The following is a 25,482-nucleotide window of genomic DNA, read 5'->3' as shown; positions in this document are numbered from 1 at the left end:
GGTTTCCTCTATGCCGGTTTTCTGGAGAGTTTTTATCATAAATGTGTGTTGATTTTGTTGAAAGCTTTTTCTGCCTCTGTTGAGATTATCATATGGTTCTTATCCTTCATTTCATTAACGTGGTATATCACCTTGATTGATTTGATATATTGGAGAATCCTTGCATTCCTGGGATAAACCCCATTTGATCATGGTGTATGATCCTTTTAATGAGCTGTTGGATTCTGTTTGCTAGTATTTTGTTGAGGATTTTTGCATCTATGTTCATCAGTGATATTGGCCTGTAGTTTTCTTTTTTTGTGACATCTTTGTCAGGTTTTGGTATCAGGGTGATGGTGGCCTCGTAGAATGAGTTTGGGAGTGTTCCTCCCTCTGCTATATTTTGGAAGAGTTTGAGAAGGATAGGTGTTAGCTCTTCTCTAAATGTATGATAGAATTAGCCTGTGAAGCCATCTGGTCCTGGGCTTTTGTTTTTTGGAAGATTTTTAATCACAGTTTCAATTTCAGTGCTTGTGATTGGTCTGTTTATATTTTCTGTATCTTCTTGGTTCATTCTCGGAAGGTTGTGCTTTTCTAAGAATGTGTCCATTTCTTCCAGGTTGTCTATTTTATTGGCATATAGTTGCTTGTAGTAATCTCTCATGATCCTTTGTATTTTTGCAGTGTCTGTTGTTACTTCTCCTTTTTCATTTCCTATTCTGTGATTTGAATCTTCTCCCTTTTTTCCTTGATGAGTCTGGCTAATGGTTTATCAATTTTGTTTATCTTCTCAAAGAACCAGCGTTTACTTTTATTTATCTTTGCTATTGTTTCCTTCATTTCTTTTTCATTTATATTTGATCTGATCTGTGTGATTTCTTTCCTTCTGCTAGCTTTGGGTTTTTTTTTTTTTTGTTCTTCTTTCTGTAATTGTTTTAGGTGTAAGGTTAGGTTGTTTATTTGAGATTTTTCTTGTTCTTGAGGTAAGATTGTATTGCTTTAAACTTCCCTCTTAGAACTGCTTTTGCTGCATCCTGTAGGTTTTGGATCGTGTTTTCATTGTCATTTGTTTCTAGGAATTTTTTGATTTCTTCAGTGATCTCTTGGTTATTTAGTAGTGTATTGTTTAGCCTTCATGTGTTTGTATTTTTTACAGATTTTTTCCTGTAATTGATATCTAGTCTTATAGCCTCGTAGTCAGAAAAGATACTTGATACGATTTCAGTTTTCTTAAATTTACCAAGGCTTGATTTGTGACCCAAGATATGATCTATCCTGGAGGAGGTTCCATGAGCACTTGAGAATAAAGTGTATTCTGTTGTTTTGGGATGGAATGTCCTATAAATATCAATTAAGTCCATCTTGTTTAATATGCCATTTAAAGCTTTTGTTTCCTTATTTATTTTTCATTTTGGATGATCTGTCCATTGGTGAAAGTGGGGTGTTAAAGTCCCCTACTATGATTGTGTTACTGTTGATTTCCCCTTTTATGGCTGTTAGCATTTGCCTTAAGTATTGAGGTGCTCCTATTTTGGGTGCATAAATATTTACAATTGTTGTATCTTCTTCTTGGATTGATTCCTTGATCATTATATAGTGTCCTTCTTTGTCTCTTGTAATAGTGTTTATTTTAAAGTGTATTTTGTCTGATATGAGAATTGCTACTCCAGCTTTCTTTTGATTTCCATTTGCATGGAGTATCTTTTTCCATCCCCTCATTTTCACTCTGTATGTGTCCCTAGGTCTGAAGTGGGTCTCTTGTGGACAGCATATATACGGGTCTTGTTTTTGTGTCCATTCAGCCAATCTGTGTCTTTTGGTTGGAACATTTAATCCATTTACATTTAAGGTAGTTATCGGTATGTATGTTCCTGTTACCATTTTGTAATTGTTTTGGGTTTGTTTTTGTAGGACTTTCCGTCTCTTGTGTTTCCTGCCTAGAGAAGTTCCTTTACCATTTGTTGTATAGCTGGTTTGGTGGTGCTGAATTCTCGTAGCTTTGGCTTGTCTGTAAAGCTTTTGATTTCTCCATCGAATCTGAATGAGATCCTTGCTGAGTAGAGTAATCTTGGTTGTAGGTTTTTCCCTTTCATCACTTTAAATATGTCCTGCCACTCCCTTCTGGCTTGCAGTGTTTCTGCTGAAAGATCAGCTGTTAACCTTATGGGGATTCCCTTGTATGTTATTTGTTGCTTTTCCCTTGCTGCTTTTAATATTTTTTCTTTGTATTTAATTTTTGATAGTTTGATTATTATGTGTCTCGGCATGTTTCTCCTTGGATTTATCCTGTATGGGACTCTCTATGCTTGCTGGACTTTATTGACTATTTCCTTTTCCATGTTAGGGAAGTTTGCAACTGTAATCTCTTCATATATTTTCTCAGACCCTTTCTTTTTCTCTTCTTCTGGGACCCCTGTAATTCAAATGTTGGTGCATTTAATATTGTCCCCGAGGTGTCTGAGATTGTCCTCAATTCTTTTCATTCTTTTTTCTTTATTCTGCTCTGCAGTAGTTATTTCCACTGTTTTATCTTCCAGGTCACTTATCCGTTCTTCTGCCGCAGTTATTCTGCTATTGATTCCTTTTAGAGAATTTTTAATTTCATTTATTGTGTTGTTCATCATTGTTTGTTTGCTCTTGAGTTCTTCTAGGTCCTTGTTAAACATTTCTTGTATTTATTCTATTTCCACGATTTTGGATCATCTTTACTATCATTACTCTGAAATCTTTTTCAGGTAGACTGCGTATTTGCTCTTCATTTGTTTGGTCTGGTGAGATGTACCTTGCTCCTTCATCTGCTGCATATTTCTCTGTCTTCTTATTTTGTTTAACTTACTGTGTTTGTGGTCTCCTTTTCACAGGCTGCAGGTTCGTAGTTCCTGTTGTTTTTGGTGTCTGCCCCCAGTGGGTGAGGTTGGTTCAGTGGCTTGTGTAGGCTTCCTGTTGGAGGGGACTGGTGCCTGTGTTATGGTAGGTGGGGCTGGACCTTGTCTTTCTAGTGGGCATGGCCACGTCTGGTGGTGTGTTTAGGGGTGTCTGTGAAGTTGGTATGATTTTAGGCAGCCTCTCTCCTGATGGGTGGGGTGTGTTCCTGTCTTGCTACTTGTTTGGCCTGGGGCATCCAGTGCTGTAGTTTGCTGGCTGTTGGGTGGAGCTGGGTCTTAGTGTTGAGATGGAGATCTCTGGGAGAGCTCTCGCCTATTGATATTACGTGGGGCCGGGTGGTCTCTGGGGGTCCAGTGTCCTGAACTCGGCTCTTCCACCTCAGAGGCTCAGGCCTGACACCAGCCCGGAGTACCAAGACCCTGTCAACCACATGGCTCAGAAGAAAAGGGAGAAAGAAAGAGAGAAAGAGAGAGAGAGAGAGAGGGAGAGAGGGAGGGAGGGAGGGAGAGAGGGAGGGAGGGAGATTATTTAAAAAAATAATAATAAAAAGAGAAAGAGAGCAACCAATCCAATAAAGAAATCCACCAATGATAACAAGCGCTAAACACTAAACTAAGATAAATATAAAAATCAGAAATAAAACAGTCGCAGACAGCAAACGCCATGTCTACAGTTGCTCCCAACGTCCACCGCCTCAATTTTGGGATGATTCGTTGTCTATTCAGGTGTTCTACAGATGCAGGGTACATCAAGTTGATTGATTTGTTGGGGGTGGGGATTTAGTCTGCTGCTTCTGAGGCTGCTGGGAGAGATTTCCCTTTCTCTTCTTTGTTTGCTCAGCTCCTGGGGTTCAGCTTCGGTTTTGGCCCTGCCTCTGCGTGTAGGTTGCCCTCAGGCTTCTGTTCCCACCCAGACAGGAAGGGGTTAAAGCAGTGGCTGATCGGGGGGCTCTTGCTCATTCAGGCCAGGGGGAGGGAGGGGTACAGTATTTATAATTGGAATGCGGGGCGAGCCTGTGGCAGTAGAGGCCATCGTGACGTTGCAGCAGCCTGAGACGTGCCATTTGTTCTCCTGGGGAAGTTGTCCCTGGTCTTTGGGACCCTGGCAGTGGCGGGCTGCACAGGCTCCCAGTGGGGAGTGTGGATAGTGACCTGTGCTTGCACACAGGATTCTTGGTGGCTGCAGCAGCAGCGTTAACGTTTCATGCCCGTCTCTGGTGTCCGAGCTGATAGGCCAGCTCGCGCCCATCTCTGGAGCTCGTTTAGGTGGTGCTCTGAATCACCTCTCCTCATGCACCCCGAAACAGTGGTCTCTTGCCTCTTAGGCAAGTCCAGACTTTTTCCCGGACTCCCTCCTGTCTAGCTGTGGCGCACTAGCCCCCTTCAGGCTGTGTTCATGCAGCCAACCCCAGTCCTCTCCCTGGGATCTGACCTCCGAAGCCCGAGCCTCAGCTCCCAGCCCCCGCCCGCCCCGGCGGGAGAGCAGACAAGCCTCTCGGGCTGGTGAGTGCTGGTCGGCACCGATCCTCCATGCGGGAATCTCTCCGCTTTGCCCTCCGCACCCCTGTTGCTGCGCTCTTCTCTGTGGCTCCGAAGCTTCCCCCCTCCGCCACCCGCAGTCTCCGCCCGCAAAGGGCCTTCCTAGTGTGTGGAAACTTTTCCTCCTTCACAGCTCCCTCCCAGAGATGCAGGTCCCATCCCTATTCTTTTGTCTCTGTTTTTTCTTTTTTCTTTTGCCCTACCCAGGTACGTGAGGAGTTTCTTGCCTTTTGGGAGGTCTGAGTTCTTCTGCCAGTATTCAGTGGGTGTTTTGTAGGAGTTGTTCCACATGTAGATGTATTTCTGATGTATTTGTGGGGAGGAAGGTGATCTCCATGTCTTACTCCTCCACCATCTTGAAGGTTCCTCTAGGAGACTTTTAGAAATATTTTGGGGGGTATTTTTGGTTGTCACAATTACTGAGGAGTGCCGTGGGCATTTATGGGCAGATCTCAGCATTACTAAATCACCTGCAGTACATGGGACAGTCCTGAACTAGGAAGCATTGTGTTGCCCTAAATCGTGGCATCACTTGTTGAAGAGTTACAGTACAGAGCACAGTGACAGTCTGAGTCATTCAGCCCCGTGTTTTACAATGTCTGTTTGCAAATTTCAGTTTTGTGTAAAAAATTAAATATTTAGCAAGTCTACTTTGTGTTTGAAGGATTAAAGTGACATTCTTATGCTACTTTATGATACTGGGAGTCAGAGCTCTACTGGAAAATGATGACCAGATATTTGCAATTTAGCAATTATTCTTGACTAAGTTGTAATGAAAGATCTAAGTAATAATTGAAGTTTGCTGTACAGACAAGATAGTATTTTACAGTTCGACCAACATTAATTTCCAACCATCTGTTAGATACTGAGCTAAGTGCTTTGGGGAAAATAAAGATGAACCATGAATGGATCTTGTACTCATGGATTATACCAGGTAGTTGACTAGGTCATATGGACCCAAATAACTATAATAGATAAATGTAAAAAATGGTATGTTTCAATTGGTATAAAGTATTAATGGAATTGCAGAGGAGAGAAGATTTGCTTCTAGTTTGGGGAACCATGCAAGTGTTTGTGGCAGAAGTATCAACTTTTAGGTGATGATGAGATTCAAGGTGTGGCTTCATTTTGGGTAGCTGTATAGTGAGAGTGAAATGATTGGCTTTCCTGGTAAGACATTGTTTATATGAAGGATTTCCTAAGTCCCTAATTGTTAAATTTTATCTTTCATCCTATACAGTATAATATGCTAGAGACACATATTGTTGGTTTCTTGTTCTATATTCTTACTTTTCGAAGTCTAGTATCATATTTTAGGTGTTTGATAAAGTATTGATCAATGGATTGGATATGGAGTGTGCAGAAACTTTTTTTTAAAATAATGAATTTCTTCAGGTAGGTATCACCCTCTGTGTCCTCACAGTGCAGAAGAAAGGAATAGAAATATGTTAGCCCAGATGCTGACTTGAAAAGACGGCTGTCCTATCGTAGTTTTAAGTACAACCTTTGGGTCTGAACTCTAGTTTCAGAATTCTGTTTCGTACGTGCCTGTACTCTATTCATTTTCCCATAAAGAAGTCTTTCCATAAACTGTTCTTGAAAAGATACTCTATTTAAAAGAATTTGAAAGTTAGTGATATTTATCAATAGGCACTATGACTCCTTTTCACTCTGTGACCAGTGACCTCTCATTAGGACAAATTTATTGATTTATGATACTGAAGAACTGAAAAACTGGACTGAATTTAGATCGTCTATATTTCTTTAAAGAAAAATGGGGTATAGAATTCACTGTCTCTGAAAAATCCTGACCTTTAGCATGGCCTACTTTCATATAGAGTTACATTTAAAACGAGTATATTGAATTCCCCTCATTTACGGTAGATGAGCCAGAAGTGGCTGATCTGTTTTCACATGCTTTAACTCAGTGTGTGGTGAAGGACAGTATTATAGCAGGAGTGTGTCTTTTTGGATGAACATAAATACAGGTAGGCAAGATTGGATTTTGGATGTGGATTTGGAGGTACAACGAGAAATGCTGACATTTCTAAAGCTATTTTGAAGTATTATGTATTGTTTTGACAGAGAAACAAGACTCAGTATGGGAGCTGTGGATGAAAATCAGTTAAAAATTTTATATGAATACTAATTTAGAAATATGAAAGATCTAGAAAAATAATTAAATTTCTTTTCACACATTTGACATAATTACTACTGGCGAACAAATTGCTGATCAAGATAATTTAAATTAATGGTGGTTCACCAGAAGGGTGTTTCAAACCCCTCTCCATAATGTAATAATGTCCTTATTTCTTTTTTGAGTAATTGCTGCCCTCTAGTGAGATTTCATTTTTTTTCTCATAATAAAGTACCTATACCAAACTCCTCTTACTATGGAAATAATTGATCTTAATTTTTAAAATATTCCAAACTTTATAATATCTAATTCACTAATATAGTAAACATTTATTTTTAGAAAGAAAAGTAATGCATTTGAAACGCAGAATAGCCCTTTAATCATAGAGGCTAAACAGACACAACAAACTTACGTAGCTGTAGTTGGTAAATATAAACTTGCACTTTAGTTGAACCCAAGTGTAATAAATTATCTTATTGTGGAGACTATTATATTTTAAAGAGATAATGTATTTTAAGTTTTAGTAGACTGCCTCACAAATACTATACAAATATTATATATTTGTATAGTATACAAATACTATATAAGTATTACTACTTTTAACAAGAATATAGAACTTTCACATAATCTAATATAATGTTTTGTAGGTATTAGGTTTTTCTGCAATATACTGTCAGTAATTTTTTTTTTTAGTTGTCCATGCAGTATTTCCTTGGTTAAAAACCTTTTGGTGAACTATAACGTAGCATCTTCTTTTGTGTCTTTAATATAAAATAAATTATAAGTAGGTAAAGATTAATTCACTTCTATAGATTTTGTTAAAAATTAATATTAGTTTTATTTTGATCATATGGATTAGATTTTGAAGGTATTTTGAGCATTAAAATAATTAGTACAAGTATAAAAATTAATTTATCTTTCTAAAACTGTTTCTCATTTGGTTTTGTATATTTTATTACTTAATATGTTACTGAAAAATATATTATTTCTTACCAGTGGTATTGATGCTCTTTTGGAATTAAAACCATTTGTGGAAGAAATCCTCCAGGGAAAAACTTTGACTTTGCCCTTTGAAGGGGTTGACACTTTTGGAGATCAGGTTGGATTTGTGAAGCTGGCAGAAGGAGATCACATAAACCCACTTTTGGAGATAGCAGGTAAGACAAAGAGTGATATACTTCCATGAAATCTCATCTGTTGAAGAAGCAATTTTTTTCTCCCAATTCTTATACTAGAGATTTGACATCTTTTAATTTTGGGGAGCCAGTGTAACCTCACTTTATAAGTGAGCTGCTTCAGCATTTGCTTGTATAGGGAAGTAGCCAAATAAAAGGCGGGAAAAGTTATCTTGATTCTTTGACCTGAGGAATATGTTGATTCTGGAAGATGATGGGCTGGACTCAAGTATTTGTTAGGACTGTCCTAATCATAAGTCTGAAGGATCCAACGCTTATCATGACATTTGACATGTAGTTGGCATTTCGTAAGTATTGAGTGAATTAATAAGAATCACCAATTGCCTATTTGGAGGCTTGTGGGCATTGTCCGCCCCATTCCGGAGAATCAGTAGATGAATCAGCAGCATTTTTCTCTGCGCTACCTTTTCACCTTCCTGTTTAGGTACTGCTCTATGAGCAGAAAGTCCATTGGTGATGGTAGAAGGTCTCACATCCATTGGAGAACACATTGCTTTGTGCAGCACAGTTGAAAATGTTAGGGAAATCGAAGCAGAAAATTATAAAACCTGGATGAGTGCTTTTTAAAGATGATCCAGAGATCATAGTTTGGGTGTTAGTAAAACAATTGTTAATAAAGCAATTTTTATTTTCATTTCCTCTCATATCGTGCCAGGTCGTTTCATGTCATCTCATTTCAGGTTCAGTAATCCTTGATTCATAACACACTCATCATTGCTCCATGCTGGGTTTAATTTTATCTATCTATTTATCTATCTTAAAATAATATCATCTGGGAATCCACCACCCAAAACAAAAGCTAGGACCTTGGTAGTAAATCTAACCATATATTGTCCTTTTCATTAATCTATCCTTTGGCCTTCCTTCATTTAAGCTAACCATCGTCCTGAGGTCAGGGTTTATATTTCCTTGTATTCTCCCCAAGTATATGTATTTTTAATTGGTTTTAATCTTATAAAAAGGATATCATATTGTATGAGATCTTTTGAGACGTACTTTTTAAAAAACTTAATATATTGTCTTTATGCAGTTTTTAGTTGCCCATTCAAAAGTGCACCTCTTTTAGGGGTGAGGGAGGCATGAGGACCAGATTTCATTTCATTGTTGGTTAAGTTTTTCTTTTGTGGAGCAAAGTATGTATAAACAACAAACAAGCAAGCAATTAAACAGTAGTTATGAGTCAAGTAGGATTTAAAATCATTAGTTGGCCAAGGAGAAGGCAACTCTTAACAGTTTTGATGGCAAAGCATTTGGGAACCCATGCCTTCATTTAACAGACTTAATCTGTTCATCCTGAACTGCTCTGGAGAGAATGCTAGATTCAGGTCTTTCCTTTTGTAATATAAATATGTCTGAGCTCAAGAAACATTTCTAATTGGTCATTCATTCATTGTTCTTTTCAATAATTCAATGGGTGCTTGCAACATTGAGAATTCCATCCATTCTTAGCAATATTCTCACAAAGGCAGTTTCCAGTATTGATGAAAGATCCATTGTGTGGTGAGGAATGTGAAATCTCACCAGCTTTAGTGTGACTCTGAGCTCAAGGGTGTTGGTTTGTCATTTTAGAAAAGGCCACTGCCCCTGTAATTCCTTTCTAGATGCCAGAGACTGTTTCTTAAAAATATATATACTTTTCTAAACGTTTAAACAAAGCATTACAAAAAATGGAAAATAGAATGGCACTCTGTCTACTCATATAATCACTTGCTTTTAATCTTTTGTGTGTATACTGTACTGTTGTTTTGGATTATGTTTTTTATTTAAAAATTTTTTTTAGCTGCGTCCTGCAGCATGTGGGATCTTAGTTCCCCACCAGCGATTGAACCCGTGCCCCCTGCGGTGGAAGCACGGAGTCCTAACCACTGGACCGCCAGGGAATTCCCTGGATTATAGTTTTTATGCAATTTTGTAAGAAATCTAAATATTTGAATATGTATATGGAAAATTTCAGTGAAGTTTAGTTGAGCCTCAATTTGTGTAGTGTTCAGATAGTCCAGATGTTCAGTACATGGAATTTTTGTTAATATTTTACTTCATTAGATTTATTTTTAAAAGAATGCCTCAGGATTAGTATTGCTTTAGTCCAACAGGATCAGTTAAATAATGTCATATTTGTTTTTGTGTCATATTTTATAAACTATTTTTCAAATATATTACAACTTTCAGAAGAATATATTCCATTGACCAGGGTAATACATTTCTTAGAACATTGTTATAAACTATGTATATGTGTATGCTTATACAGAAATATTAAACTCGTATTCGTTCAACATAAAGGAGGCAGAGCTAGTTGACTTAACGGAAAGAAGGAAAATTTTTTTTTTTTTTTTAAGAAAAGGAATTTATTATTTACATCACTGAAATAGTCCCCCGTAAGAACAATACATACCGTGTTTATTTGCAAGAATCAGATTCCTTTCAAATAGAAGAACTGTATAAAGCAATACTGTCAACACAAAACAGTGGTCATATTACATATCTGCAGGCATAAGCATTGCAAATAAATTTTTCTTTTTAATCTTATGGCTAGATATTTTCACTGCAACACAGTGTTTGCACTTAGAGAAGACAGAGCTGGAACAGGACAAAAACTTTTTGTTATGCTTTTTAGGGCTGAACCAGTGATACGTCCCATTTCAAAATGTACTGCCTTTAACTGCTTTTAGGACAGTGGTTTTAGGCAGGAGTGGTTCTACTTGGCTAGCACAAAGAAACACACTCTTGTTCCTTAGTTTCATTCCTCAGTCCCATGTTTTCTGTTTGTCACACTATGACATATCTGTATCAGAGCAGACACTTTCCAGTTTTACTTAAAGAACACTGACACACATACATACCAAACTGAGACAGCTCATAATTTAGAGATGTTAAGTAGTGGAGTAATAAGAGAAATTGTGTTATGACAAAGGAAGAAGAAAAACTCTCAGTGGTTTTAAGCATACCAAACTAGGTTTCTTACTAAAAACTTTTCTGTTTTTGGTTTTAAAAACAGTATTTTCAAAATGGGTTTGGGCTTAGATAAAAACACAGTGAGACAAAAACACAAGACATACTTGTTTCCAAAGTCGCAAAATGACATTGTTAAGTATACATTTTTGTCCACTTTTTGTGTGTGTGTGTGTGTGTGGAAAAACACTCAGTACTCTATGCTGGAGAAAATATTTTTCAGGAGTTACAGTACATTCATACAGGGGTAAAAAGTTTTTTTTTTTTTTTTTTTTGCTTATCACTATGATCTTCAAAAAATATAAAATTAAATTTACAAAAAACTGGAAGACCAAGTATAAGCAGTTTGGTATTTGCTGCAATGTCCAGCACTATCATAATGATCTTTAGCATAAAAGCGAAAAGAAATTCATGGATCTCAAGCATCTTCAATAACTGCCAGTATAGCTTGTAACTACTGTCCTTGCTTCTTTGAGAGATACCTTTCCCAATATTTGTGATTTAGGTCCAAAAAGTCATCTAACTTTGCTATTTCCTTGAGGTACCAGGTTAATTGTAAAAGTTCTTTGTCCTTATCTAGATTTAGGTGTGCTTTCATAAAAGGTCTTATCTTTAGTCCATTCTGTGGGTTCATTAGAAAATTTCTTCCTATGTCATCAAACATGATGGTGTTTTTTTTGCTGTAAAACTCTGAAAACTTTCCCCATATAACACCAAGAGGCTTTACATCTGTTAATCCTCTCCTTGGAGTATGCACTATTATCATAGCAGCACTGTCCAACGTGAAGATAACCTTGTAATTTGCATTTGTACTCACTCCCAGCTCTTTCATTTTAGCTTCAATCCACTTCATATTTGTTGCATATCAAATAACAATGTCATAATCCTCATATGCAGATGTTAGGAATTCATGAAGATATGGCCATATTAATTCTGCCCCAGTCCCTGCACAAGAGACTATGGTCAAATACTGTATAATCAACACCTAGTACCAAAGGTTTTTTCCCTTCCCTGGGAGGATTCAAAATTTCCACTTTGTACTCTTTTACTCTGTGGGAAATTTTCAGTAGGTTTTCCTCCCTATTTTCTACTTCAACTACTTCATCTTCAATATCAGAGCTGTTAACAACATCATCGTCAGGAGGTGGACCTAAGGCATCTTCCAAGCTCTCCTCATGAGTTCCCATCATCATGATTTTAGTATTTGGTTTCAGTTTGAGAGCTCCAAGCTTAACATCATTTTCTGCAAGTTTGCCTTTAACTTTGAGTCCAAGTAACTTCTGGCATTCTGGTAGCACTCCCGTAAGGGTCTTGAGAAATTGTTTGAGATCTAGCACAGTATCATCTTCTGAAAGTGTGGTCACTGAATAGTCCTGTCTACCCCATTATACAATGATAGGAAGAGCCATCCTTGAAACATGATGAGGCAGCTTGTGTTCAGAAAAAGATACCTGGAGCACGGCGGAACCGGCAGCAGCCCAGGAAAAATTTTCAAAGAACATAAATTTAATTATTAAAGTGTTGATAAAGAAGTTAAGTTTAAGTACATGTTATGAAGTGAAACTAACTTGAAAAATAGTTGAAAATTATAGTTCACGAATAGTCTGATCTACCTAATTTTCATAGAGTTTTTCAATTTTCAAGTTAAAAGAAACAAATTCTTAAAATATTACTCAGTTGTGGGGCTTTCCTGGTGGCGCAATGGTTGAGAGTCTGCCTGCCAATGCATGGGACATGGGTTCGAGCCCTGGTCTGGGAGAATCCCACATGCCGCGGAGCAACTAGGCCCGTGAGCCACAACTACTGAGCCTGCGCATCTGGAGCCTGTGCTCCGCAACAAGAGAGGCTGCGATAATGAGAGGCCCGCGCACAGCGATGAAGAGTGGCCCCCGCTTGCTGCAACTAGAGAAAGCCCTCGCACAGAAACGAAGACCCAACACAGCCATAAATAAATAAACAAACAAATAAATAAATTAAAAAAAAATATTACACAGTTGTTATGAAAAAAGGACTGAATTTTAGATACTAATATTTGAACTCATTATTGAAAATTTACAGGGTAAAGAGTAATTTAGAATTAATGTATAATATTGAAGAAAATTATTATGCATTTTGAACTAATAAAGTCTGAATTGATGAGCTACTAACTTATTTTTGGTAGATGCCTGTGGGCTGAAGAGACCACGCCCATCTTTTTATTTCTTTAATAATTTTTATTGGGGTATAGTTGATTTACAGTGTTGTGTTTTAGGTGTACAGCAAAATGAATCTGATATACATACACATATATCCACTCTCTTTTAGGTTCGTTTCCCATATAGGCCATTACAGAGGACTGAGTAGAGTTCCCTGTGCTATACAGTAGATATTAGTTATCTGTTTTATATATAGTAGTGTGTATGTGTTAATCCCAGTCTTCCAGTTTATCCCTCCCCCACCCCGTAACTGTAAGTTTATTTTCTACATCTGTAACTCTATTTCTGTTTTGTAGATAAGTTCATTTGCAGCCTTTGTAAAGATTAGTTATCTTATTTTAGTTATCTATTTTATATATAGTAGTGTGTATATGTCAATCCCAATCTCCCAATTTATCCCTCCCCACCCCTTTCCCACTTGGTAACAATAAGTTTGTTTTCTAAATCTGTGACTCCATTTCTGTTTTGTAAGTAAGTTCATTTGTACCATTTTTTTAGATTCCACATATAAATGATGTCATATGATATTTGTCTTTCTCTGTCTGACTTCACTCAGTATGACAATCTCTAGGTCCATGCATGTTGCTGCAAATGGCGTTATTTCATCCTTTTTTATGGCTGAATAATATTCCATTGTATATATGTACCACATCTTCTTTATTCATTCCTCCATCAATGGACATTTAGGTTGCTTCTGTGTCCTGGCTATTGTACGGAAACACAAAAGACCACGAATAGCCAAAGCAATCTTAAGAAGGAAAAATGGAGCTGGAGGAATCAGGCTCCCTGACTTCAGACTATACTACAAAGCTACAGTAATCAAGACAGTATGGTACTGGCACAAAAACAGAAATATAGATCAATGGAACAGGATTGAAAGCCCAGAGATAAACCCACACACCTAAGGTCACCTTATCTTTGATAAAGGAGGCAAGAATATACAATGGAGGAAAGACAGACTCTTCAATAAGTGGTGCTGGGGAAACTGTACAGCTACATGTAAAAGAATGAAATTAGAATACTCCCTAACACCATACACAAAAATAAACTCAAAATGGATTAGAGACCTAAATGTAAGACTGGACACTATGAAACTCTTAGAGGAAAACATAGGAAGAACACTCTCTGACATAAATCACAGCAAGATCTTTATCGATCCACCTCCTAGAGTAATGAAAATAGAAACAAAAAGAGACCACGCCCATTTTTGCACACTGTGTACATGTAAGTTTATGGTGGTAGCCGCTCGAGGGAGCTGGTATACAGCAGCCAAGACTGTGTCTCAGCTTACTACCTTGACCTTGAGTGAGCCTGTTTTTTCCAGAATAAAAAGCACCTTCTGCTTTTCTAGCAGTACACAATAGCTCGTAGAGCTAAGAAGGTATTGAAAATTAGGCATTTACATGTCATTTCTCCACATTTTACAGTGATGAAATTGCACTGGAAGGTTTTTGCATAGAACTGAATGTGATTTCATTCATTTTTTTTTTGTGAAATGTAATTTTGTTAAAAAGTGTATTAGATTGAGAGATTGCTAAAAATTTAGCCTGCTGGGATTATAATAGTCCTTGCAAATCTTTTTTTTTTAAATGAGGAAAATGTGCTTGTTTAGCATGATAAAAGATTCCAAGTGCATTTATCTCACAAAAGGAAAAATGAAAGGTTTTCAGGGTGTTCATTTGAACATTACTCTTTCTCTTATTATGACTGTCATGTCCCCCAAAAGATGGAGAGTATATGCCCTGTGTTTCTGCTCCTTGTGGGGATTCTGTTCAGTTGCTGCTATCTTTGGGCCTTTTTCTAAGCTCTCTGCTCTTGCACTTCTAACCACCACAGGCAGGTGGGCATCCCAGCAGCCTGCTGACCCTCCCCCTTAATGGCCTGGACTAAGCTGTCTTCAGAGACATCAGCACACCTTAGCCACACATCATTTAGAACTAAGCAAAGACAAGCTTTTCTCCCCAGCCAGAATGTCTGGATCACAGCCCCGCTCCCTAGAGGGCCCCCAGAGCCTCTGTCGCACACCCTGCCTCTGTGCAGGGCCCCCAGGCACAAATTCTCATAGTTCTTCTCCCCTCGCACCTCTCTTTTTACCCTTTCCATTGTCCCGTATAGGGACAAATTGTTTTTCCTTCTACCCTCCTAGATTCTCCCCCAGGGACCCTGTAAACTTAGACTGACAACAGATTCACAAGGGAAAAGCAAAGAGTTTATTAATGTGTCCAATACACATCACGTGGGAGAAACCTCAATGAAGGGTAACTCACGGGGGTGGCTAGAATGTGGGCTCATATAGCATCTTAACAGAAGAATAATAAATTTGTAGAGAAGTGACAAGACAAAGGAAAAGGGTTTTAAGCTTTCGGGGGACAGACTGTGCGGGGGGCCTCTAATGGAGTAAGGTTTGTGTGTATAGGTACACCTCGGCGATACAAATTCCCCAGGAGAGGGGACTTTTGGCGGTCCTCATTTTTCACAAGTGTCTGCTTTTGGTCAGACAAGGGAAGCTCCGGGAAAGTTTCTTTTTGCATCTATTGATTCTCTTTGTCTCTAGCTCAAAATATGCCTTATGCCCAAGTGGCATATTTTGGGGTGGCATATTCCCTATATCTTTTATTTTACTTGATTTTCAATCAAACACTTAAATGGATTTACTTTATGCTGGATATTATTCTAATCATCTTACAAATGTTAACCCTTTCAATCTTAACAACTATTTGAGACAGGGATGATTGTCATCACCCCCGTTTTACAGTTGGGAATCTGAGACACAAAGAGGCTAAATAATTTATTAGTAAGTGGTAGAGCCAGGACACAAATCCAGGCAGTCTGGCTCCATATTCTGTGTTCTTCTTTTTTTTTTAAACATCTTTGTTGGAGTATAATTGCTTTACAATGGTGTGCTAGTTTCTGCTGTATAAAAAAGTGAATCAGCTATATATAAACATATATCCCCATATCTCCTCCCTCTTGCGTCTCCCTCCCACCCTCCCTATCCCACCCCTCTAGGTGGTCACAAAGCACCGAGCTGATCTCCCTGTGCTATGAGGCTGCTTCCCACTAGCTATCTATTTTACATTTGGTAGTGTATATATGTCCATGCCACTCTCTCACTTCGTCCCAGCTTACCCTTCCCCCCTCCTCGTGTCCTCAAGTCCATTCTCTACGTCTGCGTCTTTATTCCTGTCCTGCCCCTAGGTTCTTCAGAACCATTTTTTTTTTTTTTTTAGATTCCATATATATGTGTTAGCATACGGTATTTGTTTTTCTCTTTCTGACTTAATTCACTCTGTATGACAGACTCTAGGTCCATCCACCTCACTACAGATAACTCAATTTCGTTTCTCATTATGGCTGAGCAATATTCCATTGTATATATGTGCCACATCTTCTTTATCCATTCATCTGTCAGTGGAAACTTAGGTTGCTTCCATGTCCTGGCTATTGTAAATAGAGCTGCAGTGAACATTGTGGTAAAAGACTCTTTGAATTATGGTTTTCTCAGGATATATGCCCAGTAGTGGGATTGCTGGGTCTTATGGTAGTTCTATTTTTAGTTTCTTGAGGAACCTCCATGCTGTTCTCCATAGTGGTTGTATCAATTTACATTCCCGCTAACAGCACAACAGGGTTCCCTTTTCTCCATACCCTCTCCAGCATTTATTGTTTGTAAATTTTTTGATGATGGCCATTCTGACTGATGTGAGGTGATACCTCATTGTAGTTTTCATTTGCATTTCTCTAATGATTAGTGATGTTGAGCATCCTTTCATGTGTTTGTTGGCAATCTGTATATCTTCTTTGGAGAAATGTCTATTTAGATCTTCTGCCCATTTTTGGATTGGGTTCTTTGTTTTGTTGATATTGAGCTGCATGAGCTGCCTGTATATTTTGGAGATTAATCCTTTGTCAGTTGCTTCATTTGCAAATATTTTCTCCCATTCTGAGGGTTGTCTTTTCGTCTTGTTTATGGTTTCCTTTGCTGTGCAAAAGCTTTTAAGTTTCATTAGGTCCCATTTGTTTATTTTTGTTTTTATTTCCATTTCTCTAGGAGGTGGGGCAAAAAGGATCTTGCTGTGATTTATGTCATAGAGTGTTCTGCCTATGTTTTCCATTAAGAGTTTTATAGTGTCTGGCCTTACTTTTAGGTCTTTAATACATTTTGAGTTCATTTTTGTGTATGGTGTTAGGGAGTGTTCTAATTTCATTCTTTTACATGTAGCTGTCCAGTTTTCCCAGCACCACTTACTGAAGAGTCTGTCTTTTCTCCATTGTATATTCTTGCCTCCTTTATCAACGATAAGGTGACCATATGTGTGTGGGTTTATCTCTGGTCTTTCTATCCTGTTCCATTGATCTATATTTCTGTGTTTGTGCCAGTACCATACTGTCTTGATTAGTGTAGCTTTGTAGTATGGTCTGAAGTCATGGAGCCTAATTCCTCCAGCTCCATTTTTCTTTCTCAAAATTGCTTTGGCTATTTGGAGTCTTTTGTGTTTTCATATATATTGTGCAATTTTTTGTTCTAGTTCTGTGAAAAATGCCATTGGTAGTTTGATAAGGATTGCATTGAATCTGTAGATTGCTTTGGGTAGTAGAGTCATTTTCACAATGTTGATTCTTCCAATCCAAGAACATGGTATATCTCTCCATCTGTTTGTATCATCTTTAATTTCTTTCATCAGTGTCTTATAGTTTTCTGCATACAGGTCTTTTGTCTCCTTAGGTAGGTTTATTCCTAGGTATTTTATTCTTTTTGTTGCAGTGGTAAATGGGAGTGTTTCCTTAATTTCTCTTTCAGATTTTTCATCATTAGTGTATGCAAGAGATTTCTGTGCATTAATTTTATATCCTGCTACTTTACCAAATTCATTGATTAGCTCTAGTAGTTTTCTGGTAGTATCTTTGGGATTCTCTATGTATAGTATCATGTCATCTGCAAACAGTGACAGTTTTACTTCTTTTCCGATTTGGATTCCTTTTATTTCTTTTTCTTCTCTGATTGCTGTGGCTAAAACTTCCAAAACTATGTTGAATAATAGTGGTGAGAGTGGGCAACCTTGTCTTGTTCCTGATCTTAGTGGAAGTGGTTTCAGTTTTTCACCATTGAGAATGATGTTGGCTGTGGGTTTGTCATATATGGCCTTTATTATGTTGAGGTAAGTTCCCTCTATGCCTACTTTCTGGAGAGTTTTTATCATAAATAGGTGTTGCATTTTGTCAAAAGCTTTTTCTGCATCTATTGAGATTTTCATATGGTTTTTCTCCTTCAATTTGTTAATGTGGTTTATCACATTGATTGATTTGCATATATTGAAGAATCCTTGCATTCCTGGGATAAATCCCACTTGATCATGGTGTATGATCCTTTTAATGAGCTGTTGGATTCTGTTTGCTAGTATTTTGTTGAGGATTTTTGCATCTATGTTCATCAGTGATACTGGTCTGTAGTTTTCTTTTTTTGAGACATCTTTGTCCGGTTTTGGTATCAGGGTGATGGTGACCTTGTAGAGTGAGTTAGGGAGTGTTCCTCCCTCTGCTGTATTTTGGAAGAGTTTGAGAAGGATAGGTGTTAGCTCTTCTCTAAATGTTTGATAGAATTAGCCTGTGAAGCCATCTGGTCCTGGGCTTTTGTTTTTTGGAAGATTTTTAATCACAGTTTCAATTTCAGTGCTTGTGATTGGTCTGTTTATATTTTCTGTTTCTTCCAAGTTCAGTCTCGGGAGGTTGTGCTTTTCTAAGAATGTGTCCATTTCTTCCAGGCTGTGCATTTTATTGGCATAAAGTTGCTTGTTGTAATCTCTCATGATCCTTTGTATTTCTACAGTGTCATTTGTTACTTTTCCTTTTTCATTTCTAGTTCTATTGATTTGAGTCTTCTCCCTTTTTTCTTGATGAGTCTGGCTAAAGGTTTATCAATTTTGTTTATCTTCTCTAAGAACCAGCTTTTAGTTTTATTGATCTTTGCTATTGTTTCCTTCATTTCTTTTTTTTATTTAGCTTATTTATTTTTGGCTGCATGGGGTCTTTGTTGCTGTGCGCGGGCTTTCTCTAGCTGTGGTGAGTGGGGTCTACTCCTTGTTGCGGTGCATGGGCTTCTCATGGCAGTGGCTTCTCTTGTTGTGGAGCACGGGCTCTAGGCACGTGGGCTCCAGTAGTTGTGGCGCCCGGGCACAGTAGTTGTGACTCACAGGCTCTAGAGCACAGGCTCAGTAGTTATGGTGCATGGGCTTAGTTGCTCCGCGGCATGTGGGATCTTCCCGGACCAGGGCTCAAACCCATGTCCTCTGCATTGGCAGGCGGATTCTTAACCACTGCGCCACCAGGGAAGCCCCTCCTTCATTTCTTTTTCATTTGTTTCTGATCTGATCTTTATGATTTCTTTCCTTCTGCTAACTTTGGGTTTTTTTTTGTTCTTCTTTCTCTAAGTGCTTTAGATGTAAGGTTAGGTTGTTTATTTGAGATGTTTCTTGTTTCTTGAGGTAGGATTGTATTGCTATAAATTTCCCTCTTAGAACTGCTTTTGCTGTATCCCATAGGTTTTGGGTCATTGTGTTTTCATTGCCATTTGTTTCTAGGTATTTTTTGATTTCCTCTTTGATTTCTTCAGTGATCTCTTGGTTGTTTAGTACTGTATTTTTTAGCCTCCGTGTGTTTGTATTTTTTACAGATTTTTTTCCTGTAATTGATATCTAGTCTCATAGCCTCGTGGTTGGAAAAGGTACTTGATATGATTTCAGTTTTCTTAAATTAACCAAGGCTTGATTTGTGACCCAAGATATGATCTATCCTGGAGAAGGTTCCATGAGCACTTGAGAAGAAAGTGTATTCTGTTGCTTTTGGATAGGATGTCCTATAAATATCAGTTAAGTCCATCTTGTTTCATGTGTCATTTAAAGCTTGTGTTTCCTTATTTATTTTCATTTTGGAGGATCTGTCCATTGGTGAAAGTGGGGTGTTAAAGTCCCCTACTATGATTGTGTTACTGTCGATTTCCCCTTTTATGGCTGTCAGCATTTTCCTTATGTATTGAGGTGCTCCTATGTTGGGTGCATAAATATTTACAATTGTTATATCTTCTTCTTGGATTGATCCCTTGATCATTATGTAGTGTCCTTCTTTGTCTCTTGTAATAGTGTTTATTTTAAAGTCTATTTTGTCTGATATGAGAATTGCTACTCCAGCTTTCTTTTGATTTCCATTGGCATGGAATATCTTTTTCCATCCCCTCACTTTCAGTCTGTATGTGGCCCTAGGTTTGCAGTGGGCCTCCTTGTAGACAGCATATATACGGGTCTTGTTTTAGTATCCATTCAGCCAGTCTATGTCTTTTGGTTGGAGCATTTAATCCATTTACATTTAAAGTAGTTATTGATATGTGTGTTCCTATTACCATTTTTTAATTGGTTTGGGTTTGTTATTGTAGGTCTTTTCCTTCTCTTGTGTTTTCTGCCTAGAGAAGTTCCTTTAGGATTTGTTGTAAAGCTGGTTTGCTGGTGCTGAATTCTCTTAGCTTTGGCTTGTCTGTAAAGCTTTTGATTTCTCCATTGAATCTGAATGAGATCCTTGCTGAGTAGAGTAATCTTGGTTGTAGGTTTTTCCCTTTCATCACTTTAAATTTGTCCTGCCAGTCCCTTCTGGCTTGCAGAGTTTCTGCTGAAAGATCACCTGTTAACCTTATGGGGATTCCCTTGTATGTTATTTGTTGCTTTTCCTTTGCTGCTTTTAATATTTTTTCTTTGTATTTAATTTTTGATAGTTTGATTAATATGTGTCTTGGCATGTTTCTCCTTGAATTTATCCTGTATTGGACTCTCTGTGCTTCCTGGACTTGATTGACTATTTCCTTTCCCATATTAGGGAAGTTTTCAACTATAATCTCTTCAAATACTTTCTCAGTCCCTTTTTTTCCTCTTCTTCTTCTGGGACCCCTATTACTCGAATGTTGGTGCATTTAATGTTGTCCCAGAGGTCTCTGAGACTGTCCTCAATTCTTTTCATTTTTTTTCTTTATTCTGCTCTGCAGTGGTTATTTCCACTATTTTATCCTCCAGGTCACTTATCCGTTCTTCTGCCTCAGTTATTCTGCTATTGATTCCTTCTAGAGAGTTTTTAATTTCATTTATTGTGTTGTTCCTCATTGTTTGTTTGCTCTTCTTCTAGGTCCTTGTTAAACGTTTCTTGTATTTCCTCCATTCTATTTTTAAGATTTTGGATCATCTTTACTATCATTACTCTGAATTCTTTTTCAGGTAGACTATTTCCTATTCATTTGTTTGGTCTGGTGTCATTTACCTTGCTCCTTCATCTGCTGTGTATTTCTCTCTCTTCTCATTTTGCTTATCTTACTGTGTTTGGGGTCTCCTTTTCACAAGCTGCAGGTTCGTAGTTCCCTTTGTTTTTGGTGTCCACCCCCAGTGGGTAAGTTTGGTTCAGTGGCTTGTGTAGGCTTCCTGGTGGAGGGGACTAGTGCCTGTGTTCTGGTGGATGAGGCTGGATCTTGTCTTTCTGGTGGGCAGGACCATGTCTGGTGTTGTGTTTTGGGGTGTCTGTGAACTTATTATGATTTTAGGCAGCCTCTCTGCTAATGGGTGGGGTTGTGTTCCTGTCTTGCTAGTTGTTTGGCATAGGGTGTCCAGCAGTGTAGCTTGCTGGTTGTTGAGTGGAGATGGGTCTTAGCATTGAGATGGAGAACTCTGAGAGGGCTTTTGCCATTTGATATTATGTGCGGCCAGGAGGTCTCTCGTGGACCAATGTCCTGAACTCTTCTCTCCCACCTCGGAAGCTCAGGCCTGACACTCTGCTGGAGCACCAAGACTCTGTCAGCCACCCAGAAAAGCTAGAAGATGCTGAGTTTGTATAGAATATTCCTTGCAGCTCCTTTCTTTCGGAAGCCTTTTGATCTGCCCTCTACTTCTTCCTCCTTCTCTGCTGTCTTCTTACAAATAACCTCGACTTTCCATCAGGGATGTTGAAGAGAAGACACATGGATCTACACAGATCTCAGCAACCTCAGCATATGATTTTCTTTCTTTCCTTGGCAGAGAACTTTCATCTTTTCACTTCAGGGAAGCACTTTATGGCTTATCTTTGGCATATCTGAATTGCCAGTGTCACTACTCTGGCACTTTGAGGCCATTATTAAGTAAAATCAGGGTCACTTGAACATAAGCACTGCAATATCGTGAGGCGTGAAGTGACAAACCTGTGTTCTTTTTTTTAACAGTTAGTATTATTTATCATAACGTATGTGTGATATACAGTCTACATAAAGAAGAATATTTAGTACAGAATAAATGCCCAATTAAGAAATGTTAGCTACCATTATCATTGTCATGAAATAATCTCCAAAAGCATTAATTTTACTGGTTGTATAATATTCTATTGCATTATAATTTATTTTACTATTCCCCTCTTGTTAGATTTTTTTTAAATTGAGCTATAATTGATTTATAACATTATATTTGTTTCTGGTGTTCAACATAATGATTTGATATTTGTATATACTGCAAAATGATCACCACAATAAGTCTAGTTAACATCCATCAGCACATATAGTTACAAAATTTTTTTTCTTGTGATGAGAATGTTTAAGATTCACTCTTTTAACAGCCTTCAAATATGCAAGACGGTATTATTAAGTATGGGCACCATGCTGTACATTACATCCCCAGGACTTATTTTTATAATAAGTGGCAGTTTGCACCTTTTGACCTCCTTCACCCATCTTGCCACTCCCACTAGATCCTGTGTTCGTAATCACTATGCTGGTCTGTTACAGTGTAAATGAACAACGGGACTCCTAACCGGTTTCCGGGAACACCCCCTCTACCTTCCTGCCTAAGCTGAAGCCCAGCTCCAGTCTGAGATCATAGCTTCCTCACTGCACCAAATGCCTCGCACCATGGGACCCAGAAATGTCACCCACTTTCTCTTAGTTCTTTCTTGCTTTGTCCCTGTTTTGCCCTCACACAAAAACCTTTTTTTATTGGTGGCTCATGGTGTCAGGTTTTGTTACCCTCTACCTCTCCTTTCTGCTGTTGTCTGAATATTTCCTCTTGGGCATTGAGGGCTTTTTCCCTCTCTTGCTGCAGCACTGTGAGCACCTCCATCCAACCAACCTGGCTCACAGTGAGCTGTGGGGTCAGTCAGAGCTGATTGCCGGCCTGCTCCCTGACCCACAACGCAGCCTATGACCAGCTGAGTGACTTTAAGCAGTCTATCTAATTCCTTACTTAATTTCCTTATTTGTAAAAGGAACATAATAGAAACTATTCTCAAAACAAAATGAGATAATATACATGAAGTGCTTTGGTATAATGTTTGGCACATGTACAGTGTTAAATAGATGGTAGCTATTATCATTAGTAATAATAATAATAGTAATAATAATAATAATTACACCCTCCCCGACTACTACCATTACAACTGTTACTTTTCTTGAAATCCCTTGACTTCTTTGACAGTAGCCTCCTATACTCCGCTCCAGCAGTTTGTAAGCATAGTGAAATCTGCCAGAGCGACTCTGAGACCTTAAGTTGGGTATAGCTGTCTATCACAACTTTCCAGACTTCTTGCTATGGCCCACGGTATCCTTGTGTTCTGGTCTCCTGTCTTACCCTGCTTGTCTCTTCTCCCTCAGTATGCTCCAGTTACACTGCTTCTTTTCAGGTATGGGAAGGAATTGAATAAATACAAAAAATAAAAAGTTAAAAATAGATAAAATTGTATTACTTAGGATTACAAAAGTATTGTCTCTTTATTATTCGTTTTGATGTTCTTTTATACAGCAAAGTCTCCTTGTGTTTAAAATATACATTAAGAAATTGTTCTTCAGACAATTTGCTTCTTTAAATATGAGGTGAATTATATTATTTAGGGAGCATTCTTAGATGACTTTTGAAGGATATCTGATGTATTTGCTATGTGCTTTTCTATTTAGTGCTTGAAAGAATGTCTTTGGTACTAGGAGGAATTGAACAATTTCTTATAATATTCATAAGCTTCTCTTCCAGAACATGAGTTAACATAGATGAAAAATGACATGTGGTTTTCACACTAGCAAGAATTTTTCTGATCTCAAGAATGATATTTCTATAACCATGACCCAGTATTCTGGCTAAGCAATAGATTATACTTATAGAGTATATTAGGAATATAGAGTCAGTCCTAAGAAATACTTTCCCAAATGAAGGTGACATTTGTTCCCCATATTTCTATGTACCCAGAGAATATACTCTGCTGGAAAAACACAGTAATAAAAATGAAATGTGCTTTGTGACAAATATTATTTAAACCGGTATTGTGGATAGATATCCATCATCAAAGAGTTCAGGCCCAGTGAATAATGAGAACTGTTGGATCAAAATTTGATGTAACTGAAGTCAGTAAATCAGAAAATGTTGTTTCTTTAGAATCAATTTATAATAATATTGATATAGCAAATAAAATAATATGTAAAAACAAATGTAGAGAGTAATGAACAATACAAATGCCTACTATTTTGATTTCTGTTAACAAAGCTCCTTTCCTTATATCTCTTGTATTTTCTGATAATTGTAAACATTGTCTTTCTCCTTCCTGGGCTAAAATCTGTCCCATGAGACTATAAACTCCATAAAAGCAGGGACATGTTTGCTGTCTTCAGGACATATTGTGCCTGACACATAGGAGAACTGCTCAGTAAATAACTTAACAAATGAATTTTACCTTTGACACTTTCTAGCCATTTCTATTTTGAGGGTTGGTGTGAACACGTTGCTAAGTTGCCATCCGAAGCTCTTCTATGTGATAATTCTTCAAATACTTGAACACTTAGAAAGTATGCCCTAATCTCTTTAGTCAAATTTTAGGAATTTAGTAAGTTAGTCCATTATGGTATATGTTAAACCATCAGACATTGCCAATATTTGACTGTTTTTGAGCAATAAAAATGACAGTTTTATAATATTCAGCTTAATGTTTTGATATTAGGTCTGTTTAAAACAGTTGAGACTATGCCAAAATAAAGAAGTTTAAAGCTGGGTCATGACAGGGTAGTTGAGAAAAGATATACCTGTTTGTGATTATATGAACTAAAAGGTGATAAGTTAATTGTAACAGTATAGGCAGACTTCGTTTTATTGCTCTTCGCTTTATTGTGTTTGACAGATACTGCTTTTTAATAAATTTATTTGTTTATTTGTTTATGGCTGTGTTGGGTCTTCGTTTCTGCGCGAGGGCTGTCTCCAGTTGCGGCAAGCGGGGGCCACTCTTCATCGCGGTGCGCGGACCTCTCACTGTCGCGGGCTCTCTTGCTGCGGAGCACAGGCTCCAGACGCGCAGGCTCAGTAGTTGTGGCTCACGGGCCCAGTTGCTCCGCGGCATGTGGGATCTTCCCAGACCAGGGCTCGAACCCGTGTCCCCTGCATCGGCAGGCAGACTCTCAACCACTGCGCCACCAGGGAAGCCCAATACTGCTTTTTTTTTAAAAAAACAAATTGAAGGTAACCCTACATAGAGCAAGTCTATCAGTGACATTTTTCTAACGACATTTGCTCACTTAGTGTCTCTGTGTCACATTTTGGTAATTCTTGCAATATTTCAAACTTTTCTGTGATTAT

At 38.0% G+C, this 25,482-nt stretch overlaps 1 protein-coding gene and 1 pseudogene across 8 annotated transcripts in view; one reads left to right on the top strand and one right to left on the bottom strand.

The window, feature by feature from the left end:
• Positions 1-25,482, top strand: part of AKAP7 (A-kinase anchoring protein 7) — a 138,420-nt gene that overhangs the window by 30,089 nt on the left and 82,849 nt on the right. For all 7 annotated transcript variants that reach the window (XM_082406375.1, XM_082406381.1, XM_082406380.1 and 4 more), the window contains exon 5: positions 7,537-7,697. In XM_082406375.1, the coding sequence (XP_082262501.1) occupies positions 7,537-7,697 (161 nt within the window). The remainder of the gene's footprint in view (positions 1-7,536; positions 7,698-25,482) is intronic.
• On the bottom strand, positions 10,853-12,360 carry LOC309635339 (ubiquitin-like domain-containing CTD phosphatase 1 pseudogene; annotated as a pseudogene). The gene has a single exon. The product of its transcript is annotated as a ubiquitin-like domain-containing CTD phosphatase 1 pseudogene (transcript).

This window comes from Balaenoptera borealis (genome assembly GCF_965194805.1).
Source record: "Balaenoptera borealis genome assembly, chromosome: 9".
Taxonomy (NCBI): Eukaryota; Metazoa; Chordata; class Mammalia; order Artiodactyla; family Balaenopteridae; genus Balaenoptera; species Balaenoptera borealis.
This window is presented reverse-complemented; position numbering and strand designations above follow the sequence as displayed.